Source organism: Garra rufa, chromosome 5, assembly GCF_049309525.1.
Source record: "Garra rufa chromosome 5, GarRuf1.0, whole genome shotgun sequence".
NCBI lineage: Eukaryota > Metazoa > Chordata > Actinopteri > Cypriniformes > Cyprinidae > Garra > Garra rufa.
The window spans coordinates 35,837,941-35,849,895 of record NC_133365.1 but is presented as its reverse complement, the minus strand read 5'-3'; the positions used below and the strand labels follow the sequence as shown (position 1 = coordinate 35,849,895).

The window sequence follows — 11,955 nt, the reverse complement described above, 5'->3', positions numbered from 1 at the left end:
GGTCAAATATAGATGCATCATATTTTACAGTGGAGCTACTTTACAAAGAATTTTTGCCGAGCATCTTCGTCTTTTATTTTGAAAATATGAATAATAATATCTCCGTCACCATCTGTCAGTGTTGCTGTTTTCACGGATACCGCCTCTTGTTGATACTGTGTCACGAAACGAAAGCTGAACTGATAATTGCGGTAGTTGGCACAGATCTACCTCAGGCCAGTAGTAGTTTATTACTTGTTTTTGTGTAATTTTACAGAGTCTAATGACGCTAATCTCATTTGCCTAGTACTGTAGTGAGCGTCACAGCTGACCAGCAATGGACACTCTTCGAGATGGCAGCAGTCATTTAGATTAAACTAATCAGACTTCAAAGCAGCTATTTAAAATACATTTGTGCATATTCCGATGTGTGGACAAAACACCGTTGACTGTCTTCATATCACTGAACAATTCCTTTAATGCATGCTCGTTCTTGAACCGAGAGAAAGGACGAAAAGTACTAGCGAATAGTTTACTTCTCTAGCGAAACTGCAGCTTCAGGTGGTCGCCTACAAGCTTCGGCAATAATAAGGTAAGAAATGTGTAATTTTAGTATGTCAAGTATGTAATATAGTAATAAATTATCAGTCTGTTTAGTGTTTTCACGGAATGGACTACATTTGAAAGTCTGCGGAGAGCGAAATGCAATCTTTGTTTCACTACGGTGTATTTTTCCGCTTTTGCCATCTATATTTTATTAAGGACATTTTATCTAGTTTAAACCAGAAACGCTGTTTCATGGAGTAGGGTACGTGCTTAATGATTTCTGTTTTTCACACAGATTATGGCCGAGGAAAATACCCAATTTTGCAGTAACTGGTAAGTAAAAATAAATACATAAGTGAAAATCATGTCGTCATTCACTTACCCACATGATTTTGTCGTACAGCATAAAAGGGTATGTTTGTCAGAATGAAGGTTACAATTACCATTCACTTTCATTTTATATTTTCCCAAACAAATGAAAGTGAGTGGTGACTTATTCTGTCATTTTGCCTTGAGGGCGAGTACATAGTTTTCATTTTTGGGTGAACTATTCCTTTGAATAAGGAATGCTGTTTTGTAGTTTCAGTTTATTAGACAACCTTTTGCTTTCACTTAGGTGTGTTACCAGTCCCTCCCATCAGTCCTTTGGGCTGTACTGCAGTCACTGCCCTCCCTTTCTATTTATCATGACTACCTAGTATTTGGCTGATGTGCTATTATCCAAAGCAACTTGTGTTGCATTTGTACATTGACAGTTTTCCAGGAGTAACCATCAGTTATTTGTTAAGGGCACAGTGGTGTATGGAACCAACCATGTGTCAACCAACTGACTGTGATATGCTTTCTGTTTCTAGCAAGCATGACATTCCAGAAGCCAACTTTACAACACACGAGATCCACTGCCGGCGGAATATTGCTCTTTGCGAGGTGTGCCAGGAGCCTTTTCCTCATGCTGAGCTTGTGCAGCACAAAGAGATGGAACATACAGAGGTATGATCCACATGATGTGTGATTAAATATTTGTACAGTTGAAGGTCATACAAAATCTGTCTTATTTTTTATTTAGTACCTGAATAAGATATTTCACATAAAATATGATTACATATAGTCCACAAGAGAAAATAATAGTTGCATTTATGAAAATGACCCCATTCAAAAGTTTACTTATGCTTGATTCTTAATACTGTGTTGTTACCTGAATGATCCACAGCTGTATTTTTTGTGATAGTTGTTTATAAGTCCCTCGTTTGTCCTGAACAGTTAAACTGCCTGCTGTTATTCAGAAAAATCCTTCAGGTCCCACTGATTCTTTGGCTTTTCAGCATTTTTGTGTATTTTAACACTTTCCAACAGTGAATGTATGATTTTGAGATTCATCTTTTCACACTGAGGACAACTGAAGGACTCATATGCAACTATTACAGAAGATGCAGATGCTCACTGATGCTTCAGAAGGAAAAGTTTTGCATTTCCGGGGGAGAAAACTTTTTAAATCGGAAGATCAGAGTAAATTTAACTTAATTTGTCTTCTGGGGATCATTCAAGTATCTTCTGTAGCTTTTAAAGGGCAGTACTAAATGAAAAAATATGATATTTAGGCAAAATAAGAAAAATGTACACATCCTCATTCAGTTCAAAAGTTTTCACCTCTGGCTTTTAATGCATTGTTTTTCCTTCAAAACATCAGTGAGCGTTTGAACTTTCTGTAATAGTTGCATATGAGTCCCTTAGTGTGAAAAGATGGATCTCAAAATCATATTTATTGTTGGTATATTCGATAATATTCCTAAGGACCTGTAGACATGAATAAAAAAAACCTTTGCAATTTAAATTTTCGTTTTGTGCCGACTTTAAGGCTGAAGGATATATTAAACAGCAGCTTTGTTTTAAACAGTATGAATTAAAATATAGTATCCACGTTATGTATACTTCAGAATGAAACAGAAACCGAGATGTTTATAAAATCTTAAACTCTTTTTACAGGAACAGTGCAAATGTGGATTAAAGATCGAGAAAAGGTTCATGGAGGTCCACCAGGTACAGTATAAACAGTTCTGCATGCATATGTGACCCTGAACTACAAAACCAGTCATAAGGGTCCATTTTTTGAAATTGAGATTTATACATCATCTAAAAGCAGAATAAATAAGCTTTCCATTAATGCTACAAAGATACCCATGCTACCTTAGATGATGAGTTCTATAGAATTAACAACTTCTTTCCCCTTTCTCAGAGGTCAGAGTGCAGTCATCGACTGGTCCCATGTCAGTTCTGTGATCTGGAGGTGGCCTCCTTTCAGTCTAAAGAGCATGAGGATTACTGTGGGACCCGCACCGAGCCCTGCCCCGTCTGCAAGTGTAACGTTATGCTGAGAGAACAACACATCCATCCAGCCCTGTGCGGAAGTCTGACTCCACCTCAGGAGAGGCAGAGTAGTAGGGCAGGAGCCCAGTCTCCTGGAGCATGGTTTGAGACACATTCAATCCATAACCTAATACACAATAATAACAGCCCAGGGGCAGCAGACCGCAGGGGCCCACCACGACCCTTGGAGGACAGACTACACAACAGCACCAGAGGAACAGTGAGGGGAGGAACCAGGAGAAACACAGAGACAAGGAACAATGATTTTGCTTATTGTATGTATTCGCCTGTCTGTTTTAGTCCTTATTCACAAAGTATTCATAATATGTGACCCTGGACCACAAAACCAGTCATAAGGGTCCATTTTTTTAAATTGAAAGATGAATAAATAAGCTTTCTATTAATGTAAATTCTGAGAAAATGTAAAGTTGTCCAAATGAAGTTCTTAGCAATGCATGTTACTAATTAACAATTAAATTGTGGTATATTTACAAATTTACAAAATGTCTTTATCGAACATGATCTTTACTTAATATCCTAATGATTTTTGTCATGAAAGAAAAATCGATAATTTTGACCCATGCAATGTATAGTTGACTTGCTACAAATACACCCATGCTACTTATGACTGGTTTTGTGGTTCAGGGTCACATATGCTACTCAGAGGTGGCATAAATACATTTACGCAGCAATTAAAACTACATTATTAGGGTTATACTCAGGTCATCCGGTTTTTATGCTGCATTGAATCTTCACAGAGAATATTGAGCAGACACAAAGCTGACATGTACAGATGCCTTTAGATTACTTTTGTTGTCATCTAACATTTCAAGTTATCCTTTAAAAAATACTAATAATTTAATAACACTTAAATGTGGTATTTAACAAATCTCAAAAATTAATATCCATTTTTAGTACTCTACATTATAATGTTTTTACACCTAAATTTACTGGTAGCATTTAAAATGAGTTTTAATCTTTAGTATATATTTTTTTTTTTTACATAATTTAGACACAATTCATTTGTCCACTTACTTCAGATGAAACATAATGTAAAAAGTAATGTAAAAAAATGGCGTTCCAAACCCGTAAGACCTTTGTTCAGTATCAGAACAAATTGTTTTTGATGAAATCGAAGAGCTTTCTGACCCTCCATAGACAGCAAAGTAACTGACACATTCAAGGCCCAGAAAGGAAATGAGGACATCATTAAAATAGTCCATGTGATATCAGTGGTTTAACCTTAATTTTATGAAGCTATGAGAATACTTTTTGTGCGCAAAGTAAACAAAAATAACAACTTTATTCAATAATTTCTTCTCTTCCGTGTCAGTCTTCGACGTGCATTTATGAGAGTACCACGGTGCATGTGTGTGGTGCTGCTGACGCAGAAGTCTGCATTTCTGACATACAACCCGGATACAATGCGCCTTGTTTAGAAGCAAAGGAAGATGCACGCTGTACGTAAAACAGTCTTCGTAAACATGCCTTAAGATTTCAACAGAGAGGATGACTTGCCATTTTTGGCCCAGCCTTAAAGTCGTTATTTTTGTTTTCTTGGTGCACAAAAACTTTTTTTGTAGCTTCATAACATTTAAGGTTGAACCACTGATGCCACATGGACTATTTTAACAATGTATTACTAAGTTTTTGGGCCTTGAACGAGGTAGTTGCGTTGCTGTCTATGCAGGGTCAGAAAGCTCTCGAATTTCGTCTAAAATATCTTGTTTGAGGTCTTACAGGTTTGGAACGACATGAGGGTGAGTAATTATTGACAGAATTTTCATTTTTGGGTGAACTATCTATTTAAATATTGTCTATAACATTGAACTCTTTGGCTTATTGTATGAGTCAGAGTTATAATATCAGTTCATCCTTACAGTAAACATAATGGGTTTTGAATGGGTTTTAAACATGTTGAATATGATGGGAGTTTTTATCGGGTATTAACAGGATGCTTGAGGAAAAAAATGAACCTTCCACTCTGCTCATTTCCTCAGTGCTGGATCAGGAAACGGAGCTGGGGAACAACAACAACAGCCTGCTGTGGTCTCTGGGACAACTGCCAGACTATGAGTCCTCCAGTCTGGACTACATGCTGGCCCTCAGCCTGCAGAGTGAAGGTGACTTGGAGGACCCCCGTCAGGAGGGCGTGTGGACTGATGTGTGGGACCGTCGCCTGGGAAGGACACCAGCCCACAGCAATCTCATCTCCCAGCTGTCCTCCAACACTAACAACAACTGCACTGCGGCCCCCCCTAAAACCAACCCGACCACGGCCCACAGCTCCTCCTCAAACATCATGCTGCCTTGTGAGTTCTGCGAAGAGCTCTTTCCAGAGGAAGACCTTATCTTACACCAGGTAAGTGATAAGGCCCCAATCATCCCATCACATTACACTCCCTCTTGGCTTGATATTTAACCCAGGCCTCTTATGTCTTGATAGAGCTGGCAAGTGTGAAGTTGCATTAGCCACAGCCTCTAGAGTCGCCTCTTTTGAGTGCCATTACATGTCTACGTTAACGGAGTACAACATAAGCCATGTTTTTCATGGCAGGCTATTGTAATGTCAGCACTGATGTTGAATTTCCCACTCCATTTCTTCTTGTCAGGTCTCTATTGTTTCACAATGTGGTGTTTGGTTTCCATGGAAACCTCCTCGAATTTCAGCCGTCTAGCTTCTCCCACAGGGCGAAGCCTGATCAGATTCTTCTCCTCTTTCTGAGGCCATAGAGGAGGGGTGTGCTATTCGAGTCGCTTGTTTTGGATTTTTGCCTGTAGTGGCCAGCATAAAGTAAATATTCTGTTTTTTTGTTCTAGACTGGCTGCAGCCCAGCTTCTGCTATAGCTTCCTTCAGTAAACAAGCTCCTTCTCTTCAATATGAAGAAATCATCACTCAAGAGGCTAGTCATGTCATTCCTCCCCGCACACCCAGTCCACCCACCCTGCCCCTCTCCGTTTCACCGCTCTCCTACAGTTCCTCCTCCAGCCCCATCGAGGGCGACGTGCTCATTCCTTGTGAGTTCTGTGGTGTTGCCTTGGAAGAGGATGTGCTCTTTCACCATCAGGTATAACAACTCCTTGTTGTGTTTTTCTCCAGTACGTAACAGGTCTTACAAATTAAGTTTTACATGGCATACAGTCAAACCAAAAATTATTTAGACACTAGATATAATTTATGATTTTTTTTTACTAGTGGGTGCAGGACACTATAATGACATATTATACCCAAAAAGTCATCTCAAATATTTTAATAAAGAAAATAAAATGCATCTTATCCACAAAATGTGCTGTCTCAAAACATTGTACATTTTTACTGTTCTATTTTAATCACAGCTCATGTAGTGTTTGTTCTTCTATAATTTTATTAAATATTTTACATTTTTAAAATTTTCCTGGTGTTTACATCTAATTAGTTTTTCATCCACAATTTGTTTCTGCTAGTATGTTGAAGCACTTTTGTGAAAGTAGAGCAGAAATGGAGCTTACCACTTACTTGATACTCTTCAATCTTGTCGTACTGTACAGGACAAGTGTGACGTCCGCCCCCATACAGCTTATTCAATCGACGGATTGTCTCCACGGAAACCAAACCACGCCACCAAAGAGGCCCACGAGAGGAGATCTCCTGAGAGGCAGAGACGGGTGAGACATCAAGGTGAGCCACTGAAATAGATAAAACACAATCTCATATGTCTTATTTACAAAATACATGTGTTTAAAATCAGTATGTAATCAGTCATACCTCTGTATCTTACTGCAGCCGACCCAGATGAGGAGCACGTGCAGGAGACAGCTCAGGGGTGGCAGAAAGGCACCTCAGGTTTGGACCAGTGGCTGTCTTCATCCTACAGTTACACTAAGAACACAAATGCTGAGCAGCAGGTGAAGAGCAGGAACCAAAGGCGCAGAGCAGCAGAACCGAACACGTACCTCAATGACAGCCTCAAGCCACGTTCCACAACCACTTTGGGGTATGCCAATGTATTTTTAAAGGGATAGTTCACCAAAAAATGAACATTTTGTCATTAATTACTCATCCTCATTTCGTTCCAAACTAGTAAGACTGTCATTCATCTACAGAACACAAATTAAGATATTTTAAGATATTTTTGATGAAATTTGAGAGCTTTCTGAACCTGCATAGACAGCAATGCAACTGAAACGTCAGAAGACATGATTTGGAGGAGAAGAAATTGTTTAATAAAGTTATTTTTGTTTACTTTGCACACAAAAAGTATTCTCATAGCTTCGTAAAATTACAGTTGAACCACTGATGCTAATGGACTGTTTTACCAAAGTCCTTAAAGGGTTAGTTCACCCAAAAATCCAATCAGAGTTATATAAAAAATTATCCTGGCACTTCCAAGCTTTGGAATGGCATATGGTGGGTGTTTCTATTTATCAGTCCAAAACAAGTCCAATAAAGTGCATCCATCCATAATAAAAAGCGCCTCACACGGCTCCGGGGGATTAAAAAAATGCTTTCTGTAGCGAATCGATGCGTTTTTGTTAAAAAAAAAATCCATATTTAAAATGTAATAATCACTTCAATGTAGCTTGCGCCGACTGGCCATACCCGGAAGCACCTACAGCAGTCACGAATTAGAAGTTCAAAACGAGGATTTGTAAAGGAAAATGTTGGAGGATTTCAATATAAACTAAGAGGAGACTGGTTTTCCTTTACTAAAGTAAGGAAACTTTGCTTTCTTTGCTCCTGTAAACAAACTCACTGGTGCATGCGCAACGCAGACATCCGACGTTATCTGCTTACAGGTACTACAAGTTGGCACAAGCTAGACTAAAGTGATTATTACATTTTAAATATGGTATTTTTCTTACATAAACGCATCGTTTCACTACCGGAGGTCTTTATTTACCAGCTGGAGCCATGTGAGGCACTTTTTATTATGGATGGATGCACTTTATTGGACTTTATGCCATTCTAAAGCTTGGAAGTGCCAGGATTATTTTTAATATAACTCTGATTGGATTTGTCTGAAATAAGGAAGTCGTATACACCTGGGATGCCTGGAGGGAGAGTAAATCGTGGGCTAATTTTCATTTTGGCCTGAACTAACCCTTTAACATGTTTCTGGGCCTGGGAACATTTCAGTTGCATTGCTGTCGATAGAGGGTCAGAAAGCTCTCAGATTTCATCAAAAACATCTTAATTTGTGTTCTAAAGATGAACAAAGATCTTACAGGTTTGGAAGGACACGAGTTTGAGTAATTAATGATTACTGAGTATGTAAATGATAAGAACACTTTTGAAAAGCTACATTTAAACTAAAATTTGTTTTTTGTTTTTTAATTCCATGACAGACCTCCACACAGTGGAAGACTGGAAGGTCAAAGGAGTGATAAAAACACTGAGACACCAAAGGTATGTACAGTATGTGAATGGTTACAGGAACATATATACAATTTTATAGAGACCTGAATGCAGAATATATCAGATGTTATTAGATATTTAATTCTACAAATACTTTTTGACCTGTTCTACATTACATTTTTATCTCCAGGTGCCTAAAAATCATAATGTTGAAAAAGAGGAGGAGTAGAAAAGGAGAAAGAGTCCACTCTTCTGAGTCTCTGTGACTCAAAGCAGTGACCTGTTATTACTGTCTATAGGCTATTATGTTTGTGTCTGTAAAACATTTACATGTCAAACCAGAATTTATAAATTCGTTGGCTTGTAAATGTATTTCTTCAATTGCACTAGGTTTTTTTCCTTCATTGTATTTTTTCTAGTGTTTGTATGTGATTTTAAATGTTTGTTTTGAGCTTTGTTATATTTTCTCCGTTTCCAAGACGTTGGATAAATGTTTTATATTTTACTGAAAACTCTACACACGTTATAGTATAAATATAGAAACTCCTATAACACTTTACTGTATTGTTTTATACATTAGTTAATGCAATAGTTAACATAAACAGCATTTATTTATCCTAGTTAATATTATTTTTTACATATACATTTTAACATGTCATTATTATTAGTTCATAATGCATTGTGAACTAATAATGCACTAATGACCAATATTGTTTTTTTTTTTATTAACAATGATTAATAAATGCTGTAAAATAATGATACTGAATGCATTCACTAATGTTACAGAACTGTATTGTGAAGTGCTGCGGAAATTACAAATTCTTATTTGATCCTGAGTGTAAAGTAATTTTACAATGTACAGTTAAAATGTCAAAATGAAAAAAAAATTGTGGATATTTCAGTATTATTTCATATTTTCATGTAAGGCTGTCTGTATGGTGGCAATATTGATTATGTTGTTATTCTGACTGTTTATCTTCCTTTGGTCATGTAACTATCACATCTTTACAATTAAAAAGATTTTGCTGTGGCTGAAGATAGGATGGCCTGGCCATCAACTTTTTTTTTGTTGTTGTTTTTTTCTAGTCTACAAAGTGATAACTAGGCATTACGACAATCAGAAGATCAATAAGAACTCATCTTATATCATTTTTGGGCATGCACTCTGTACTCTGCTGCTTGCACAAGAAAACTGTACAGAGGTTATGAGAACAAAGGACCTATATCAGATATATATATCTTAAAATAATACAAAATTGTCTTATTTGATACTACATCTTCATTTTTTTCTAAAACTGAGCATCACTGTTTGCTATAAAAGAAAAATATTTGCACTTTTGCTTCAATAGTACTGCTATCATCTGATCTACTGTGTGGAGTATATGTTCCAACACGTGTTAAGACAGCTTCTGGACACTGTACTGTTTACTCTTTGAAGTTAATAATTGGAGCATTTTCTACAAAACAAAAAGTAAACAGAGTAAAGGTTGGTTTCTGATCAAACTTCAGGACAAGCTGTAGGCTTTATAATCGTTTCCAGCATGAGGAAAGAGACGGCAGCTGCCTGGACAGGTGGGAAATTTGTGTTCATGGTTATACAAGATAGAACTTCAATGCATGAAGTTGATCTGTAAAGAATAATTTCTTAAGTTTAACACTGATTTGTTGAAGATTTTGCTGATTCTCTGTTACCATAATGTTGTAAAACTCTCATTTCCTCAGGGCCTAAATTCATCTATTGGCTCGACTTGAAAAGGAATCATGGAAAGGAGCATCATATATTTGTGGATTTGTGCTTTTGCAGTAGTTCATGGGAATCAAGAGACTTCTCCACAACCTCCCATCAGCGATAAACTCCCATCATTGATAAAGATGAACAATGATTTTGCTTTTCACCTGTACAAGAAGCTTGTAGAAATGCCCGATTATCAGTCCAAAAATATCTTCTTCTCTCCCTTCAGTGTGTCCATGGCTCTTTCTGAGCTGTCTTTAGGAACTGGTGGTGAAACCAAAGAGCAGCTTCTCAGTGGCATCGGCCATAACAGCTCAGTCTTCAGCACTGAAGAAATGCATGAGATGTTCCACAGTCTCCTGGAAGACATCGACAAGAGGACAGGGGTTGACATCGATGTCGGCAGTGCTCTATATGCAAGCGACAAATCCAAGCCTCATCCTAAGTTCCTGGAGAACTTGAAGGAGTTTTACCACTCTGATGGCTTTACTGTGGATTTCGGGGCTGCGGGAACATTAGATCAAATTAATACATATGTAAAAGAAAAAACAAATGGGAAAATAGATAAAACTGTTGATTCTCTAGATCCCAATACTTTCATGATCCTTCTAACCTACATATATTTTAAAGGTAAGCATGTACACATACTTTAATCATGAACTCAAGCAGTTTATCAGTACTGTCTGTCTATAACCATTTCTTTATTTTCTCAAGGGAAATGGGACATGCCATTTAACCCAAACAAAACCCAAGAGGATAGATTTCATGTCGACAATGAGACCACCGTTCTAGTACAAATGATGCACCAAAACGAACTCCTCAAAGTTTATTATGATGCTGAACTCTCTACTAAAGTCCTCTGTCTAGACTACAACGACTCTTTCTCTATGTTTCTGGCTGTACCAGATGAAAAAAAAGATCAGACCATTAACGATCTGGAGAAGGCCATCTCTAGACAGCATATTGAAAAGTGGAAAGGAGCTGTCCAGAAAAGGTAAAACAAAAAAATTAATAATTAACCATGAATCATGATTACCTCTGTTTTTGTACACAGTGTCAACCTATCATATTATATTATTATTTGTTTTTTGTGTGTCCTTCAGAAAACTTGACATCTATGTACCCAAGATGTCTCTAAAAACAGACTATACCCTAAATGATATTTTGAAGGGAATGGGAATGACGGACATGTTTACACATAAAGCTAACTTGTCAGGAATTACGGAAGAAAATGTCCATGTTTCAGAGGTAAAGACACAAATCAGTGTCCTAATCTTAAAAAGTGACCAGTAAATGAAAAAGCTCAAATTCATAGAAGCTAACATAAATTGCTTTTTCACTTTCAGGTTTTGCATAAAGCCACCCTGGATGTAGATGAGGAAGGAACCACCGCAGCAGCAGTGACCGCAATTGTAATTGAACGTGCTTTTGTACCAATGGATTTCCGATTTGACCGTCCATTCATGGTCTTCATCATCGACCAAAAAAATGACCACATCCTCTTCCTAGGAAAAGTTGTCAACCCGGCAGCGAAGTGAGGATGTGACATTCAAGATTTATCCAGCAGATGGCCATAATTCAACAACTATTATCATGCCATCATTTTGCCAGCCCCTTTAGAATTTTATATGACTGCTGGTGTTATATACCGTATGAATATGGTTGCTAGATCTTCTTTAATAGTGAATGTCTGCTTCTACTATGTCTATATTAAATGTAATAATTGGAAAGAAGTTTTCAAAAGATTTCAGTAAAATAAGACAAAAGCAACTGCCACAATTGTTTTGTATCTTTCCTGCAAATTCCTGCTATTGCTCATACGTTATACTCAGCTCTTACTATAATGAAAACTACATTTTACTAACTTGACTGTGTGTGTGTGTGTGTGTGTGTGTGTGTGTGTGTGTATATATATATAATTTAAATTATTTAAAACATTTTCAGAAAGTCTAGCATTAGCAATTGCACACACAAATATGGCGGTGCACGCCGTATCTT

At 37.3% G+C, this 11,955-nt stretch overlaps 2 protein-coding genes across 2 annotated transcripts; both read left to right on the top strand.

The window, feature by feature from the left end:
* Window positions 1–113: 113 nt before the first annotated feature.
* trafd1 (TRAF-type zinc finger domain containing 1) lies at window positions 114–9,261 on the top strand. The gene is made up of 11 exons (XM_073840945.1): window positions 114–571; window positions 821–858; window positions 1,380–1,515; window positions 2,509–2,562; window positions 2,759–3,164; window positions 4,890–5,251; window positions 5,710–5,958; window positions 6,419–6,548; window positions 6,654–6,864; window positions 8,216–8,276; window positions 8,416–9,261. The coding sequence occupies exons 2-11, from the start codon at window positions 824–826 to the stop codon at window positions 8,452–8,454; spliced, it is 1,683 nt and encodes a 560-aa protein (XP_073697046.1). The 5' UTR covers window positions 114–571; window positions 821–823; the 3' UTR covers window positions 8,455–9,261.
* Window positions 9,262–9,695: 434 nt separating this feature from the next.
* LOC141335470 (corticosteroid-binding globulin-like) lies at window positions 9,696–11,736 on the top strand. The gene is made up of 5 exons (XM_073840946.1): window positions 9,696–9,797; window positions 9,948–10,587; window positions 10,672–10,951; window positions 11,061–11,205; window positions 11,304–11,736. Exons 2-5 carry the CDS (start codon window positions 9,987–9,989, stop codon window positions 11,493–11,495), a joined length of 1,218 nt encoding a protein of 405 aa, XP_073697047.1. The 5' UTR covers window positions 9,696–9,797; window positions 9,948–9,986; the 3' UTR covers window positions 11,496–11,736.
* The last annotated feature ends 219 nt before the right edge of the window (window positions 11,737–11,955 follow it).

Bases quoted from the DNA above. Each gene is read 5' to 3' on its own strand.
- trafd1 (XM_073840945.1), top strand. From the start codon at position 824: ATGGCCGAGGAAAATACCCAATTTTGCAGTAACTG. The intron at 859-1,379 runs GTAAGTAAAAAT...TTCTGTTTCTAG, and splicing joins ACCCAATTTTGCAGTAACTG to CAAGCATGACATTCCAGAAG. The intron at 3,165-4,889 runs GTATGTATTCGC...TCATTTCCTCAG, and splicing joins GAACAATGATTTTGCTTATT to TGCTGGATCAGGAAACGGAG.
- LOC141335470 (XM_073840946.1), top strand. From the start codon at position 9,987: ATGGAAAGGAGCATCATATATTTGTGGATTTGTGCTTTTGCAGTAGTT. The intron at 10,588-10,671 runs GTAAGCATGTAC...TATTTTCTCAAG, and splicing joins AACCTACATATATTTTAAAG to GGAAATGGGACATGCCATTT. The intron at 11,206-11,303 runs GTAAAGACACAA...TTTCACTTTCAG, and splicing joins AAAATGTCCATGTTTCAGAG to GTTTTGCATAAAGCCACCCT.